The following is a 19,437-nucleotide window of genomic DNA, read 5'->3' as shown; positions in this document are numbered from 1 at the left end:
ACTCCTGTATCTAAGGGACTCTGACAGATTACAGTCAGGGCACCACTCCTGTATCTAAGGGACCCTGACAGATTACAGTCAGGGCACCACTCCTGTATCTAAGGGACTCTGACAGATTACAGTCAGGGCTCCACTCCTGTATCTAAGGGACTCTGACAGATTACAGTCAGGGCACCATTCCTGTATGTAAGGGACCCTGACAGATTACAGTCAGGGCACCACTCCTGTATCTAAGGGACTCTGACAGATTACAGTCAGGGCACCACTCCTGTATCTAAGGGACCCTGACAGATTACAGTCAGGGCACCACTCCTGTATCTAAGGGACTCTGACAGATTACAGTCAGGGCACCACTCCTGTATCTAAGGGACTCTGATAGATTACAGTCAGGGCACCACTCCTGTATCTAAGGGACTCTGACAGATTACAGTCAGGGCTCCACTCCTGTATCTAAGGGACTCTGACAGATTACAGTCAGGGCACCACTCCTGTATCTAAGGGACCCTGACAGATTACAGTCAGGGCACCACTCCTGTATCTAAGGGACTCTGACAGATTACAGTCAGGGCACCACTCCTGTATCTAAGGGACCCTGACAGATTACAGTCAGGGCTCCACTCCTGTATCTAAGGGACTCTGACAGATTACAGTCAGGGCTCCACTCCTGTATCTAAGGGACTCTGATAGATTACAGTCAGGGCTCCACTCCTGTATCTGAGGGACTCTGATAGATTACAGTCAGGGCACCACTCCTGTATCTAAGGGACCCTGACAGATTACAGTCAGGGCACCACTCCTGTATCTAAGGGACCCTGACAGATTACAGTCAGGGCACCACTCCTGTATCTAAGGGACCCTGACAGATTACAGTCAGGGCACCACTCCTGTATCTAAGGGACCCTGACAGATTACAGTCAGGGCACCACTCCTGTATCTAAGGGACCCTGACAGATTACAGTCAGGGCTCCACTCCTGTATCTAAGGGACCCTGACAGATTACAGTCAGGGCTCCACTCCTGTATCTAAGGGACCCTGACAGATTACAGTCAGGGCACCACTCCTGTATCTAAGGGACCCTGACAGATTACAGTCAGGGCACCACTCCTGTATCTAAGGGACCCTGACAGATTACAGTCAGGGCACCACTCCTGTATCTAAGGGACCCTGACAGATTACAGTCAGGGCACCACTCCTGTATCTAAGGGACTCTGATAGATTACAGTCAGGGCACCACTCCTGTATCTAAGGGACCCTGACAGATTACAGTCAGGGCACCACTCCTGTATCTAAGGGACCCTGACAGATTACAGTCAGGGCACCACTCCTGTATCTAAGGGACCCTGACAGATTACAGTCAGGGCACCACTCCTGTATCTAAGGGACACTGACAGATTACAGTCAGGGCTCCACTCCTGTATCTAAGGGACTCTGATAGATTACAGTCAGGGCACCACTCCTGTATCTAAGGGACCCTGATAGATTACAGTCAGGGCACCACTCCTGTATCTAAGGGACCCTGACAGATTACAGTCAGGGCTCCACTCCTGTATCTAAGGGACTCTGACAGATTACAGTCAGGGCACCATTCCTGTATGTAAGGGACCCTGATAGATTACAGTCAGGGCACCACTCCTGTATCTAAGGGACCCTGACAGATTACAGTCAGGGCTCCACTCCTGTATCTAAGGGACCCTGACAGATTACAGTCAGGGCACCACTCCTGTATCTAAGGGACCCTGACAGATTACAGTCAGGGCACCACTCCTGTATCTAAGGGACCCTGACAGATTACAGTCAGGGCACCACTCCTGTATCTAAGGGACCCTGACAGATTACAGTCAGGGCACCACTCCTGTATCTAAGGGACTCTGATAGATTACAGTCAGGGCACCACTCCTGTATCTAAGGGACCCTGACAGATTACAGTCAGGGCACCACTCCTGTATCTAAGGGACCCTGACAGATTACAGTCAGGGCACCACTCCTGTATCTAAGGGACTCTGATAGATTACAGTCAGGGCACCACTCCTGTATCTAAGGGACCCTGACAGATTACAGTCAGGGCTCCACTCCTGTATCTAAGGGACTCTGACAGATTACAGTCAGGGCACCATTCCTGTATGTAAGGGACCCTGATAGATTACAGTCAGGGCACCACTCCTGTATCTAAGGGACCCTGACAGATTACAGTCAGGGCACCACTCCTGTATCTAAGGGACCCTGACAGATTACAGTCAGGGCACCACTCCTGTATCTAAGGGACCCTGACAGATTACAGTCAGGGCACCACTCCTGTATCTAAGGGACTCTGATAGATTACAGTCAGGGCTCCACTCCTGTATCTAAGGGACTCTGATAGATTACAGTCAGAGCACCACTCCTGTATCTAAGGGACTCTGATAGATTACAGTCAGGGCACCACTCCTGTATCTAAGGGACCCTGACAGATTACAGTCAGGGCTCCACTCCTGTATCTAAGGGACCCTGACAGATTACAGTCAGGGCTCCACTCCTGTATCTAAGGGACCCTGACAGATTACAGTCAGGGCACCACTCCTGTATCTAAGGGACCCTGACAGATTACAGTCAGGGCTCCACTCCTGTATCTAAGGGACCCTGATAGATTACAGTCAGGGCACCACTCCTGTATCTAAGGGACCCTGATAGATTACAGTCAGGGCACCACTCCTGTATCTAAGGGACCCTGACAGATTACAGTCAGGGCTCCACTCCTGTATCTAAGGGACCCTGACAGATTACAGTCAGGGCACCACTCCTGTATCTAAGGGACCCTGATAGATTACAGTCAGGGCACCACTCCTGTATCTAAGGGACCCTGACAGATTACAGTCAGGGCACCACTCCTGTATCTAAGGGACCCTGACAGATTACAGTCAGGGCACCACTCCTGTATCTAAGGGACCCTGACAGATTACAGTCAGGGCTCCACTCCTGTATCTAAGGGACCCTGATAGATTACAGTCAGGGCACCACTCCTGTATCTAAGGGACCCTGATAGATTACAGTCAGGGCTCCACTCCTGTATCTAAGGGACTCTGACAGATTACAGTCAGGGCTCCCCTCCTGTATCTAAGGGACCCTGACAGATTACAGTCAGGGCACCACTCCTGTATCTAAGGGACCCTGACAGATTACAGTCAGGGCACCACTCCTGTATCTAAGGGACTCTGACAGATTACAGTCAGGGCTCCACTCCTGTATCTGAGGGACTCTGATAGATTACAGTCAGGGCACCACTCCTGTATCTAAGGGACCCTGACAGATTACAGTCAGGGCTCCACTCCTGTATCTAAGGGACCCTGACAGATTACAGTCAGGGCTCCACTCCTGTATCTGAGGGACTCTGATAGATTACAGTCAGGGCACCACTCCTGTATCTAAGGGACCCTGACAGATTACAGTCAGGGCTCCACTCCTGTATCTAAGGGACCCTGACAGATTACAGTCAGGGCTCCACTCCTGTATCTGAGGGACCCTGACAGATTACAGTCAGGGCACCACTCCTGTATCTAAGGGACCCTGACAGATTACAGTCTGGGCTCCACTCCTGTATCTAAGGGACCCTGACAGATTACAGTCAGGGCTCCACTCCTGTATCTAAGGGACCCTGATAGATTACAGTCAGGGCTCCACTCCTGTATCTAAGGGACCCTGACAGATTACAGTCAGGGCTCCACTCCTGTATCTAAGGGACCCTGATAGATTACAGTCAGGGCACCACTCCTGTATCTAAGGGACCCTGACAGATTACAGTCAGGGTACCACTCCTGTATCTAAGGGACCCTGATAGATTACAGTCAGGGCACCACTCCTGTATCTAAGGGACCCTGACAGATTACAGTCAGGGTACCACTCCTGTATCTAAGGGACCCTGACAGATTACAGTCAGGGCACCGCTCCTGTATCTAAGGGACCCTGATAGATTACAGTCAGGGCTCCACTCCTGTATCTAAGGGACCCTGATAGATTACAGTCAGGGCACCACTCCTGTATCTAAGGGACCCTGATAGATTACAGTCAGGGCTCCACTCCTGTATCTAAGGGACCCTGACAGATTACAGTCAGGGCTCCACTCCTGTATCTAAGGGACTCTGACAGATTACAGTCAGGGCTCCACTCCTGTATCTAAGGGACTCTGACAGATTACAGTCAGGGCACCGCTCCTGTATCTAAGGGACCCTGACAGATTACAGTCAGGGCACCACTCCTGTATCTAAGGGACCCTGACAGATTACAGTCAGGGCTCCACTCCTGTATCTAAGGGACCCTGACAGATTACAGTCAGGGCACCACTCCTGTATCTAAGGGACCCTGACAGATTACAGTCAGGGCACCGCTCCTGTATCTAAGGGACCCTGACAGATTACAGTCAGAGCACCACTCCTGTATCTAAGGGACCCTGATAGATTACAGTCAGGGCACTGCTCCTGTATCTAAGGGACCCTGACAGATTACAGTCAGGGCACCACTCCTGTATCTAAGGGACCCTGACAGATTACAGTCAGGGCTCCACTCCTGTATCTAAGGGACCCTGACAGATTACAGACAGGGCACTATTCCTGTATCTAAGGGACCCTGACAGATTACAGTCAGAGCACCACTCCTGTATCTAAGGGACCCTGATAGATTACAGTCAGGGCCCTGCTCCTGTATCTAAGGGACCCTGACAGATTACAGTCAGGGCTCCACTCCTGTATCTAAGGGACTCTGACAGATTACAGTCAGGGCTCCACTCCTGTATCTAAGGGACTCTGACAGATTACAGTCAGGGCACCACTCCTGTATCTAAGGGACCCTGATAGATTACAGTCAGGGCCCTGCTCCTGTATCTAAGGGACCCTGACAGATTACAGTCAGGGCTCCACTCCTGTATCTAAGGGACTCTGACAGATTACAGTCAGGGCACCACTCCTGTATCTAAGGGACTCTGACAGATTACAGTCAGGGCACCACTCCTGTATCTAAGGGACTCTGACAGATTACAGTCAGGGCTCCACTCCTGTATCTAAGGGACCCTGACAGATTACAGTCAGGGCACCACTCCTGTATCTAAGGGACCCTGACAGATTACAGTCAGGGCACCACTCCTGTATCTAAGGGACCCTGACAGATTACAGTCAGGGCACCACTCCTGTATCTAAGGGACCCTGATAGATTACAGTCAGGGCTCCACTCCTGTATCTAAGGGACTCTGACAGATTACAGTCAGGGCACCACTCCTGTATCTAAGGGACCCTGACAGATTACAGTCAGGGCTCCACTCCTGTATCTAAGGGACTCTGACAGATTACAGTCAGGGCTCCACTCCTGTATCTAAGGGACTCTGATAGATTACAGTCAGGGCACCACTCCTGTATCTAAGGGACTCTGATAGATTACAGTCAGGGCACCACTCCTGTATCTAAGGGACCCTGACAGATTACAGTCAGGGCACCACTCCTGTATCTAAGGGACTCTGACAGATTACAGTCAGGGCACCACTCCTGTATCTAAGGGACCCTGACAGATTACAGTCAGGGCCCCACTCCTGTATCTAAGGGACTCTGACAGATTACAGTCAGGGCTCCACTCCTGTATCTAAGGGACTCTGATAGATTACAGTCAGGGCACCACTCCTGTATCTAAGGGACCCTGATAGATTACAGTCAGGGCTCCCCTCCTGTATCTAAGGGACTCTGATAGATTACAGTCAGGGCACCACTCCTGTATCTAAGGGACCCTGATAGATTACAGTCAGGGCTCCCCTCCTGTATCTAAGGGACCCTGACAGATTACAGTCAGGGCTCCACTCCTGTATCTAAGGGACTCTGACAGATTACAGTCAGGGCACCACTCCTGTATCTAAGGGACTCTGACAGATTACAGTCAGGGCACCACTCCTGTATCTAAGGGACTCTGACAGATTACAGTCAGGGCACCACTCCTGTATCTAAGGGACTCTGACAGATTACAGTCAGGGCACCACTCCTGTATCTAAGGGACCCTGACAGATTACAGTCAGGGCTCCACTCCTGTATCTAAGGGACCCTGACAGATTACAGTCAGGGCTCCACTCCTGTATCTAAGGGACCCTGATAGATTACAGTCAGGGCACCACTCCTGTATCTAAGGGACTCTGACAGATTACAGTCAGGGCTCCACTCCTGTATCTAAGGGACTCTGACAGATTACGGTCAGGGCTCCCCTCCTGTATCTAAGGGACCCTGATAGATTACAGTCAGGGCACCACTCCTGTATCTAAGGGACTCTGACAGATTACAGTCAGGGCACCACTCCTGTATCTAAGGGACCCTGATAGATTACAGTCAGGTCACCACTCCTGTATCTAAGGGACTCTGATAGATTACAGTCAGGGCACCACTCCTGTATCGAAGGGACCCTGACAGATTACGGTCAGGGCTCCCCTCCTGTATCTAAGGGACTCTGATAGATTACAGTCAGGTCACCACTCCTGTATCTAAGGGACTCTGACAGATTACAGTCAGGGCTCCACTCCTGTATCTAAGGGACCCTGACAGATTACGGTCAGGGCTCCCCTCCTGTATCTAAGGGACTCTGATAGATTACAGTCAGGGCTCCACTCCTGTATCTAAGGGACCCTGACAGATTACAGTCAGGGCTCCACTCCTGTATCTAAGGGACTCTGACAGATTACAGTCAGGGCACCACTCCTGTATCTAAGGGACCCTGACAGATTACAGTCAGGGCTCCACTCCTGTATCTAAGGGACTCTGACAGATTACAGTCAGGGCTCCACTCCTGTATCTGAGGGACCCTGATAGATTACAGTCAGGGCACCGCTCCTGTATCTAAGGGACCCTGACAGATTACAGTCAGGGCTCCACTCCTGTATCTAAGGGACCCTGACAGATTACAGTCAGGGCACCACTCCTGTATCTAAGGGACCCTGACAGATTACAGTCAGGGCTCCACTCCTGTATCTAAGGGACCCTGATAGATTACAGTCAGGGCACCACTCCTGTATCTAAGGGACTCTGACAGATTACAGTCAGGGCTCCCCTCCTGTATCTAAGGGACCCTGACAGATTACAGTCAGGGCTCCACTCCTGTATCTAAGGGACCCTGATAGATTACAGTCAGGGCTCCACTCCTGTATCTAAGGGACCCTGACAGATTACAGTCAGGGCACCACTCCTGTATCTAAGGGACCCTGACAGATTACAGTCAGAGCACCGCTCCTGTATCTAAGGGACCCTGACAGATTACAGTCAGAGCACCGCTCCTGTATCTAAGGCACCCTGACAGATTACAGTCAGGGCTCCACTCCTGTATCTAAGGGACTCTGACAGATTACAGTCAGGGCACCACTCCTGTATCTAAGGGACCGTGACAGATTACAGTCAGGGCTCCACTCCTGTATCTAAGGGACCCTGACAGATTACAGTCAGGGCTCCACTCCTGTATCTAAGGGACCCTGACAGATTACAGTCAGGGCTCCACTCCTGTATCTAAGGGACTCTGACAGATTACAGTCAGGGCTCCACTCCTGTATCTAAGGGACCCTGACAGATTACAGTCAGGGCTCCACTCCTGTATCTAAGGGACCCTGATAGATTACAGTCAGGGCTCCACTCCTGTATCTAAGGGACCCTGACAGATTACAGTCAGGGCACCGCTCCTGTATCTAAGGGACCCTGACAGATTACAGTCAGGGCACCACTCCTGTATCTAAGGGACCCTGACAGATTACAGTCAGGGCTCCACTCCTGTATCTAAGGGACCCTGACAGATTACAGTCAGGGCTCCACTCCTGTATCTAAGGGACCCTGACAGATTTCAGTCAGGGCTCCACTCCTGTATCTAAGGGACTCTGACAGATTACAGTCAGGGCTCCACTCCTGTATCTAAGGGACCCTGACAGATTACAGTCAGGGCACCACTCCTGTATCTAAGGGACCCTGACAGATTACAGTCAGGGCTCCACTCCTGTATCTAAGGGACCCTGACAGATTACAGTCAGGGCTCCACTCCTGTATCTAAGGGACTCTGACAGATTACAGTCAGGGCACCACTCCTGTATCTAAGGGACCCTGACAGATTACAGTCAGGGCACCACTCCTGTATCTGTGGGACCCTGACAGATTACAGTCAGGGCACCACTCCTGTATCTAAGGGACCCTGACAGATTACAGTCAGGGCACCACTCCTGTATCTAAGGGACCCTGACAGATTACAGTCAGGGCACCACTCCTGTATCTAAGGGACTCTGACAGATTACAGTCAGGGCACCACTCCTGTATCTAAGGGACCCTGACAGATTACAGTCAGGGCACCACTCCTGTATCTAAGGGACTCTGACAGATTACAGTCAGGGCTCCACTCCTGTATCTAAGGGACCCTGACAGATTACAGTCAGGGCACCACTCCTGTATCTAAGGGACCCTGATAGATTACAGTCAGGGCTCCACTCCTGTATCTAAGGGACCCTGACAGATTACAGTCAGGGCTCCACTCCTGTATCTAAGGGACCCTGACAGATTACAGTCAGGGCTCCACTCCTGTATCTAAGGGACCCTGACAGATTACAGTCAGGGCACCACTCCTGTATCTAAGGGACCCTGACAGATTACAGTCAGGGCTCCACTCCTGTATCTAAGGGACCCTGACAGATTACAGTCAGGGCTCCACTCCTGTATCTAAGGGACCCTGACAGATTACAGTCAGGGCTCCACTCCTGTATCTAAGGGACCCTGACAGATTACAGTCAGGGCACCACTCCTGTATCTAAGGGACTCTGACAGATTACAGTCAGGGCTCCACTCCTGTATCTAAGGGACTCTGACAGATTACAGTCAGGGCTCCACTCCTGTATCTAAGGGACCCTGATAGATTACAGTCAGGGCACCACTCCTGTATCTAAGGGACCCTGACAGATTACAGTCAGGGCTCCACTCCTGTATCTAAGGGACTCTGACAGATTACAGTCAGGGCACCACTCCTGTATCTAAGGGACCCTGACAGATTACAGTCAGGGCACCACTCCTGTATCTAAGGGACCCTGACAGATTACAGTCAGGGCACCACTCCTGTATCTAAGGGACTCTGACAGATTACAGTCAGGGCTCCACTCCTGTATCTAAGGGACTCTGACAGATTACAGTCAGGGCACCACTCCTGTATCTAAGGGACCCTGATAGATTACAGTCAGGGCACCACTCCTGTATCTAAGGGACCCTGACAGATTACAGTCAGGGCTCCACTCCTGTATCTAAGGGACCCTGACAGATTACAGTCAGGGCTCCACTCCTGTATCTAAGGGACCCTGACAGATTACAGTCAGGGCACCACTCCTGTATCTAAGGGACCCTGACAGATTACAGTCAGGGCACCACTCCTGTATCTAAGGGACCCTGATAGATTACAGTCAGGGCACCACTCCTGTATCTAAGGGACCCTGACAGATTACAGTCAGGGCACCACTCCTGTATCTAAGGGACCCTGACAGATTACAGTCAGGGCACCACTCCTGTATCTAAGGGACCCTGATAGATTACAGTCAGGGCACCACTCCTGTATCTAAGGGACCCTGACAGATTACAGTCAGGGCACCACTCCTGTATCTAAGGGACCCTGACAGATTACAGTCAGGGCTCCACTCCTGTATCTAAGGGACCCTGACAGATTACAGTCAGGGCACCACTCCTGTATCTGAGGGACCCTGACAGATTACAGTCAGGGCTCCACTCCTGTATCTAAGGGACTCTGACAGATTACAGTCAGGGCTCCACTCCTGTATCTAAGGGACCCTGACAGATTACAGTCAGGGCTCCACTCCTGTATCTAAGGCACCCTGACAGATTACAGTCAGGGCTCCACTCCTGTATCTAAGGGACCCTGATAGATTACAGTCAGGGCACCACTCCTGTATCTAAGGGACCCTGACAGATTACAGTCAGGGCACCACTCCTGTATCTAAGGGACCCTGACAGATTACAGTCAGGGCACCATTCCTGTATCTAAGGGACCCTGACAGATTACAGTCAGGGCTCCACTCCTGTATCTAAGGGACCCTGACAGATTACAGTCAGGGCACCACTCCTGTATCTAAGGGACCCTGACAGATTACAGTCAGGGCTCCACTCCTGTATCTAAGGGACCCTGACAGATTACAGTCAGGGCACCACTCCTGTATCTAAGGGACCCTGACAGATTACAGTCAGGGCTCCACTCCTGTATCTAAGGGACCCTGACAGATTACAGTCAGGGCACCACTCCTGTATCTAAGGGACCCTGACAGATTACAGTCAGGGCTCCACTCCTGTATCTAAGGCACCCTGATAGATTACAGTCAGGGCACCACTCCTGTATCTAAGGGACCCTGACAGATTACAGTCAGGGCACCACTCCTGTATCTAAGGGACCCTGACAGATTACAGTCAGGGCACCACTCCTGTATCTAAGGGACCCTGACAGATTACAGTCAGTGCTCCACTCCTGTATCTAAGGGACCCTGACAGATTACAGTCAGGGCTCCACTCCTGTATCTAAGGGACCCTGACAGATTACAGTCAGGGCTCCACTCCTGTATCTAAGGGACTCTGACAGATTACAGTCAGGGCTCCACTCCTGTATCTAAGGGACCCTGACAGATTACAGTCAGGGCTCCACTCCTGTATCTAAGGGACCCTGACAGATTACAGTCAGGGCTCCACTCCTGTATCTAAGGGACCCTGACAGATTACAGTCAGGGCACCACTCCTGTATCTAAGGCACCCTGACAGATTACAGTCAGGGCACCACTCCTGTATCTAAGGGACCCTGACAGATTACAGTCAGGGCACCACTCCTGTATCTAAGGGACTCTGACAGATTACAGTCAGGGCACCACTCCTGTATCTAAGGGACCCTGACAGATTACAGTCAGGGCACCACTCCTGTATCTAAGGGACCCTGACAGATTACAGTCAGGGCACCACTCCTGTATCTAAGGGACCCTGACAGATTACAGTCAGGGCACCACTCCTGTATCTAAGGGACTCTGACAGATTACAGTCAGGGCTCCACTCCTGTATCTAAGGGACCCTGACAGATTACAGTCAGGGCTCCACTCCTGTATCTAAGGGACCCTGATAGATTACAGTCAGGGCTCCACTCCTGTATCTAAGGCACCCTGACAGATTACAGTCAGGGCTCCACTCCTGTATCTAAGGGACCCTGACAGATTACAGTCAGGGCACCACTCCTGTATCTAAGGGACCCTGACAGATTACAGTCAGGGCACCACTCCTGTATCTAAGGGACTCTGACAGATTACAGTCAGGGCACCACTCCTGTATCTAAGGGACCCTGACAGATTACAGTCAGGGCTCCACTCCTGTATCTAAGGGACCCTGACAGATTACAGTCAGGGCACCACTCCTGTATCTAAGGGACTCTGACAGATTACAGTCAGGGCACCACTCCTGTATCTAAGGGACCCTGATAGATTACAGTCAGGGCACCGCTCCTGTATCTAAGGGACCCTGACAGATTACAGTCAGGGCACCACTCCTGTATCTAAGGGACCCTGACAGATTACAGTCAGGGGACCACTCCTGTATCTAAGGGACTCTGACAGATTACAGTCAGGGCACCACTCCTGTATCTGTGGGACCCTGACAGATTACAGTCAGGGCTCCACTCCTGTATCTAAGGGACCCTGACAGATTACAGTCAGGGCTCCACTCCTGTATCTAAGGGACCCTGATAGATTACAGTCAGGGCACCACTCCTGTATCTAAGGGACCCTGATAGATTACAGTCAGGGCACCACTCCTGTATCTAAGGGACTCTGATAGATTACAGTCAGGGCACCACTCCTGTATCTAAGGGACCCTGACAGATTACAGTCAGGGCTCCACTCCTGTATCTAAGGGACCCTGATAGATTACAGTCAGGGCACCGCTCCTGTATCTAAGGGACCCTGACAGATTACAGTCAGGGCACCACTCCTGTATCTAAGGGACCCTGACAGATTACAGTCAGGGGACCACTCCTGTATCTAAGGGACTCTGACAGATTACAGTCAGGGCACCACTCCTGTATCTAAGGGACCCTGACAGATTACAGTCAGGGCTCCACTCCTGTATCTAAGGGACCCTGATAGATTACAGTCAGGGCTCCACTCCTGTATCTGTGGGACCCTGACAGATTACAGTCAGGGCACCACTCCTGTATCTAAGGGACCCTGACAGATTACAGTCAGGGCACCACTCCTGTATCTAAGGGACTCTGACAGATTACAGTCAGGGCACCACTCCTGTATCTAAGGGACTCTGACAGATTACAGTCAGGGCTCCACTCCTGTATCTAAGGGACCCTGATAGATTACAGTCAGGGCACCACTCCTGTATCTAAGGGACCCTGACAGATTACAGTCAGGGCACCACTCCTGTATCTAAGGGACTCTGACAGATTACAGTCAGGGCTCCACTCCTGTATCTAAGGGACTCTGACAGATTACAGTCAGGGCTCCACTCCTGTATCTAAGGGACCCTGACAGATTACAGTCAGGGCTCCACTCCTGTATCTAAGGGACCCTGATAGATTACAGTCAGGGCACCACTCCTGTATCTAAGGGACTCTGACAGATTACAGTCAGGGCACCACTCCTGTATCTAAGGGACTCTGACAGATTACAGTCAGGGCTCCACTCCTGTATCTAAGGGACCCTGACAGATTACAGTCAGGGCTCCACTCCTGTATCTAAGGGACCCTGATAGATTACAGTCAGGGCACCACTCCTGTATCTAAGGGACTCTGACAGATTACAGTCAGGGCTCCACTCCTGTATCTAAGGGACCCTGACAGATTACAGTCAGGGCTCCACTCCTGTATCTAAGGGACCCTGATAGATTACAGTCAGGGCACCACTCCTGTATCTAAGGGACTCTGACAGATTACAGTCAGGGCTCCACTCCTGTATCTAAGGGACTCTGACAGATTACAGTCAGGGCACCACTCCTGTATCTAAGGGACCCTGATAGATTACAGTCAGGGCACCACTCCTGTATCTAAGGGACCCTGACAGATTACAGTCAGGGCACCACTCCTGTATCTAAGGGACCCTGACAGATTACAGTCAGGGCACCACTCCTGTATCTAAGGGACCCTGACAGATTACAGTCAGGGCACCACTCCTGTATCTAAGGGACTCTGACAGATTACAGTCAGGGCACCACTCCTGTATCTGAGGGACCCTGACAGATTACAGTCAGGGCTCCACTCCTGTATCTAAGGGACCCTGACAGATTACAGTCAGGGCTCCACTCCTGTATCTAAGGGACCCTGACAGATTACAGTCAGGGCACCACTCCTGTATCTAAGGCACCCTGACAGATTACAGTCAGGGCACCACTCCTGTATCTAAGGGACCCTGACAGATTACAGTCAGGGCACTGCTCCTGTATCTAAGGGACCCTGACAGATTACAGTCAGGGCACTGCTCCTGTATCTAAGGGACTCTGATAGATTACAGTCAGGGCACCACTCCTGTATCTAAGGGACCCTGACAGATTACAGTCAGGGCACCACTCCTGTATCTGAGGGACCCTGACAGATTACAGTCAGGGCTCCACTCCTGTATCTAAGGGACCCTGACAGATTACAGTCAGGGCTCCACTCCTGTATCTAAGGGACCCTGACAGATTACAGTCAGGGCACCACTCCTGTATCTAAGGCACCCTGACAGATTACAGTCAGGGCACCACTCCTGTATCTAAGGGACCCTGACAGATTACAGTCAGGGCACTGCTCCTGTATCTAAGGGACCCTGACAGATTACAGTCAGGGCACTGCTCCTGTATCTAAGGGACCCTGACAGATTACAGTCAGGGCACTGCTCCTGTATCTAAGGGACTCTGATAGATTACAGTCAGGGCACCACTCCTGTATCTAAGGGACCCTGACAGATTACAGTCAGGGCTCCACTCCTGTATCGAAGGGACCCTGACAGATTACAGTCAGGGCACCACTCCTGTATCTAAGGCACCCTGACAGATTACAGTCAGGGCACCACTCCTGTATCTAAGGGACCCTGACAGATTACAGTCAGGGCACCACTCCTGTATCTAAGGGACCCTGACAGATTACAGTCAGGGCTCCACTCCTGTATCGAAGGGACCCTGACAGATTACAGTCAGGGCACCACTCCTGTATCTAAGGGACTCTGATAGATTACAGTCAGGGCACCACTCCTGTATCTAAGGGACCCTGACAGATTACAGTCAGGGCTCCACTCCTGTATCTAAGGGACTCTGACAGATTACAGTCAGGGCACCACTCCTGTATCTGAGGGACCCTGACAGATTACAGTCAGGGCTCCACTCCTGTATCTAAGGGACCCTGACAGATTACAGTCAGGGCACCACTCCTGTATCTAAGGGACCCTGACAGATTACAGTCAGGGCTCCACTCCTGTATCTAAGGGACCCTGACAGATTACAGTCAGGGCTCCACTCCTGTATCTAAGGGACTCTGACAGATTACAGTCAGGGCACCATTCCTGTATCTAAGGGACCCTGATAGATTACAGTCAGGGCTCCACTCCTGTATCTAAGGGACTCTGACAGATTACAGTCAGGGCTCCACTCCTGTATCTAAGGGACTCTGACAGATTACAGTCAGGGCACCATTCCTGTATCTAAGGGACCCTGATAGATTACAGTCAGGGCTCCATTCCTGTATCTAAGGGACCCTGATAGATTACAGTCAGGGCTCCACTCCTGTATCTAAGGGACTCTGATAGATTACAGTCAGGGCTCCACTCCTGTATCTAAGGGACCCTGACAGATTACAGTCAGGGCTCCACTCCTGTATCTAAGGGACTCTGATAGATTACAGTCAGGGCACCACTCCTGTATCTAAGGGACCCTGACAGATTACAGTCAGGGCTCCACTCCTGTATCTAAGGGACTCTGACAGATTACAGTCAGGGCACCACTCCTGTATCTAAGGGACCCTGACAGATTACAGTCAGGGCTCCACTCCTGTATCTAAGGGACCCTGACAGATTACAGTCAGGGCACCACTCCTGTATCTAAGGGACCCTGACAGATTACAGTCAGGGCTCCACTCCTGTATCTAAGGGACTCAGATAGATTACAGTCAGGGCACCACTCCTGTATCTAAGGGACTCTGATAGATTACAGTCAGGGCACCACTCCTGTATCTAAGGGACTCTGATAGATTACAGTCAGGGCTCCACTCCTGTATCTAAGGGACCCTGACAGATTACAGTCAGGGCACCTTCCTGTATCTAAGGGACTCTGACAGATTACAGTCAGGGCACCACTCCTGTATCTAAGGGACCCTGACAGATTACAGTCAGGGCACCACTCCTGTATCTAAGGGACTCTGACAGATTACAGTCAGGGCACCACTCCTGTATCTAAGGGACCCTGACAGATTACAGTCAGGGCACCACTCCTGTATCTAAGGGACTCTGACAGATTACAGTCAGGGCTCCACTCCTGTATCTAAGGGACCCTGATAGATTACAGTCAGGGCACCACTCCTGTATCTAAGGGACCCTGACAGATTACAGTCAGGGCACCGCTCCTGTATCTAAGGGACCCTGACAGATTACAGTCAGGGCTCCACTCCTGTATCTAAGGGACCCTGACAGATTACAGTCAGGGCACCACTCCTGTATCTAAGGGACTCTGACAGATTACAGTCAGGGCACCACTCCTGTATCTAAGGGACCCTGACAGATTACAGTCAGGGCACCACTCCTGTATCTAAGGGACTCTGACAGATTACAGTCAGGGCTCCACTCCTGTATCTAAGGGACCCTGACAGATTACAGTCAGGGCTCCACTCCTGTATCTAAGGGACTCTGACAGATTACAGTCAGGGCTCCACTCCTGTATCTAAGGGACCCTGACAGATTACAGTCAGGGCACCACTCCTGTATCTAAGGGACTCTGACAGATTACAGTCAGGGCACCACTCCTGTATCTAAGGGACCCTGACAGATTACAGTCAGGGCTCCACTCCTGTATCTAAGGGACCCTGACAGATTACAGTCAGGGCACCACTCCTGTATCTAAGGGACTCTGACAGATTACAGTCAGGGCTCCACTCCTGTATCTAAGGGACTCTGACAGATTACAGTCAGGGCTCCACTCCTGTATCTAAGGGACCCTGACAGATTACAGTCAGGGCTCCACTCCTGTATCTAAGGGACCCTGACAGATTACAGTCAGGGCTCCACTCCTGTATCTAAGGGACCCTGACAGATTACAGTCAGGGCACCACTCCTGTATCTAAGGGACCCTGACAGATTACAGTCAGGGCTCCACTCCTGTATCTAAGGGACCCTGACAGATTACAGTCAGGGCACCACTCCTGTATCTAAGGGACTCTGACAGATTACAGTCAGGGCACCACTCCTGTATCTAAGGGACTCAGACAGATTACAGTCAGGGCACCACTCCTGTATCTAAGGGACCCTGACAGATTACAGTCAGGGCACCACTCCTGTATCTAAGGGACCCTGACAGATTACAGTCAGGGCACCACTCCTGTATCTAAGGGACTCTGACAGATTACAGTCAGGGCACCATTCCTGTATCTAAGGGACCCTGATAGATTACAGTCAGGGCTCCATTCCTGTATCTAAGGGACCCTGACAGATTACAGTCAGGGCACCACTCCTGTATCTAAGGGACTCTGACAGATTACAGTCAGGGCTCCACTCCTGTATCTAAGGGACCCTGACAGATTACAGTCAGGGCACCACTCCTGTATCTAAGGGACTCTGACAGATTACAGTCAGGGCACCACTCCTGTATCTAAGGGACCCTGACAGATTACAGTCAGGGCACCACTCCTGTATCTAAGGGACCCTGACAGATTACAGTCAGGGCTCCACTCCTGTATCTAAGGGACCCTGACAGATTACAGTCAGGGCACCACTCCTGTATCTAAGGGACCCTGACAGATTACAGTCAGGGCACCACTCCTGTATCTAAGGGACCCTGACAGATTACAGTCAGGGCTCCACTCCTGTATCTAAGGGACCCTGACAGATTACAGTCAGGGCACCACTCCTGTATCTAAGGGACTCTGACAGATTACAGTCAGGGCACCACTCCTGTATCTAAGGGACCCTGACAGATTACAGTCAGGGCACCACTCCTGTATCTAAGGGACCCTGACAGATTACAGTCAGGGCACCACTCCTGTATCTAAGGGACCCTGACAGATTACAGTCAGGGCACCACTCCTGTATCTAAGGGACCCTGACAGATTACAGTCAGGGCACCACTCCTGTATCTAAGGGACCCTGACAGATTACAGTCAGGGCTCCACTCCTGTATCTAAGGGACTCTGACAGATTACAGTCAGGGCAGCACTCCTGTATCTAAGGGACCCTGATAGATTACAGTCAGGGCTCCACTCCTGTATCTAAGGGACTCTGACAGATTACAGTCAGGGCACCTCTGCTTTCCTACATTTCACACCCTTGAACCCAAACCGTTCAGGTCCTGTCGACCTGTGACTCTTGTATTCTACTGATTGCCTCTTCTCCCTTGTTGCACTTTTGCTAATTTTGTCCAGTCCTTGTTCCCAATCCATTAAAGAACTTCCTACAACTGCTTCCTTCTCAACTGTGTATCGTGAGGGTCTGAGGGAACGCGTCGAGGAGTTGGGGATGAAGGGACAAAATGCGACAACGTGGGGAAAGAGGAATGCAGGACGAAGGTGTCCCAGTTGGGTCGATTTTCCTTTTCAGGGAGACTGACTCAAAGGGCAAACTTTGCGCTTCAGTCTCGAAATCCGCAGTCCAACAAAATCCGTGAATGATCCTCTGCCCTGGGTGTTGGCGATTGAGCGATCGTTCACTATTAATTGTCAAGCTGAGAGCGGCAAACAGAATCTCGGTGAGAGATTTCTCAACCCTCACACACAGGGATAAGCGGTGAACTGGGCACTCACCCTGAGAGTCCGAAGATTAAAAACACGACCAAACGTATCAGAGGTCTGAAATGAACACACAAATTTTGTAGCAGAAAAGCACCAAACTGATGGTGCAGTCATTTGGAAATTGAGAACTTGTTGAGGGGTCCCTTTCTGAATGTTTCGACAACTTATTGTCATCTGTTTTTTGTGTGTTATCTTGGATTTTAATTCTGAATTTTAACTCGGTACAAAAAAATAAATTCGATACTGAAATCGAGAGAATCTAGGAATAAAATCCAGTGGCATTAAGAGAAACAAATTGCGGGATGAAACTTATAAACCTTCTTCACAATTATTCTTCAAAGTATGAAAATTACAAATTGCCATCAAGTTGTTACTTACAAATTCAAACTCAGAGGGACCATCATACATATAATCCATTGATGTGGCGATATGATATATATCCTTAGCTCTGTCGAACGCTGTTGTCTGTCTCGATGACCAGAAATTTAAGAAAGCAAGCAGGAAACTGTACTCATTCAGTACCTCAGCTCCACTCGTCGATGAATGAATTTTCTTGTAATAAAGAAGATTGTGGTTGAAGCAGAGGCTGCCTTGAATTGATTTGACTTGACTCTCTCTCTCTCTTTCTCCACAAGCCAAATAAACAGACTTTTCTGAAGTAACTCAGGACAGTTCCCGTAGAGATGCACAGCTCATGGTCAATGTCATCTGCAGGAAATGGTGCACTCTCTCCAGACAGCAACCTGTGAAACCGGGTGGAGTTGCCTGGTTTAGTTTGACATTTGGACAGATCGTGACATCGCAGGAGTGGACAGGCCAATTCACAACTGTGACAGTGGGATCCTTATCAGTTTTGATCTCGGGCAGACCACATAGATCACCTAGCTGTGTCGCACTGCATCGGTACAGCACAGCGATGAAGGCACAACTGAAAACTGCACAGGCCTGGCTAATATTCGCAGGGTTAATCACCGGGGCGGGGGGGGGGGAAGACAATGCTCCAAGAGGACAATGAGCTCGACATTCAGGACAATAGGCCGGTGATCCTATTTTGCCATCGCGCGATTGGAAGTTTTAAGCGTCGATTTCGTGAACGGTTAGCAAACTCGGCTTTTCCTGAAAAGCTCTGGAACAGAGAGGTCATTCCGGAGGATGGTGGTAATGAAGAGTCAAGCACACTGTTGTGGGGTCTGAAGCAGAGAAACTAGGGGCTGGTGTAGTTCAGTCCACCCTTCGAGCCCTGCTCCGTCATTCACCATGACCAGGAGTGATCATCCAGCTTGGTCCCTTGTTGCTGGTTTTCATCGAAAACTTTCTGAACCCCTCGGAGAGGTGGAGAGGCAGATGGTGAAAAGATGTAGGAGTAACAGGGCTGTTGCCATGGGTGACCTCAACTGCCCTAATATTAATTGGAACCTCCTCAGTTCAAATAGTTTGGAAGGGGCAGATTTTGTCAGGTGTGTCCAGGAAGGATTCCTGACTCAC

The 19,437-nt window shown here is 50.7% G+C and overlaps 1 protein-coding gene across 1 annotated transcript in view; it reads right to left on the bottom strand.

Moving 5' to 3' along the window:
• The window catches only part of LOC140459017 (C-X-C chemokine receptor type 3-like), a 55,410-nt gene extending 36,665 nt beyond the window's left edge, over positions 1-18,745 (bottom strand). The window contains exon 1 of the mRNA XM_072553728.1: positions 18,331-18,745. Within this exon, the coding sequence (XP_072409829.1) occupies positions 18,331-18,369 (39 nt within the window). The 5' untranslated portion in view covers positions 18,370-18,745. The remainder of the gene's footprint in view (positions 1-18,330) is intronic.
• Between the last annotated feature and the right edge of the window lie 692 nt (positions 18,746-19,437).

Source organism: Chiloscyllium punctatum, chromosome 34, assembly GCF_047496795.1.
Source record: "Chiloscyllium punctatum isolate Juve2018m chromosome 34, sChiPun1.3, whole genome shotgun sequence".
Taxonomy (NCBI): Eukaryota; Metazoa; Chordata; class Chondrichthyes; order Orectolobiformes; family Hemiscylliidae; genus Chiloscyllium; species Chiloscyllium punctatum.
The sequence above is the reverse complement of the archived record's forward strand: the minus strand, read 5'-3'. Positions and strand labels throughout refer to the sequence as shown.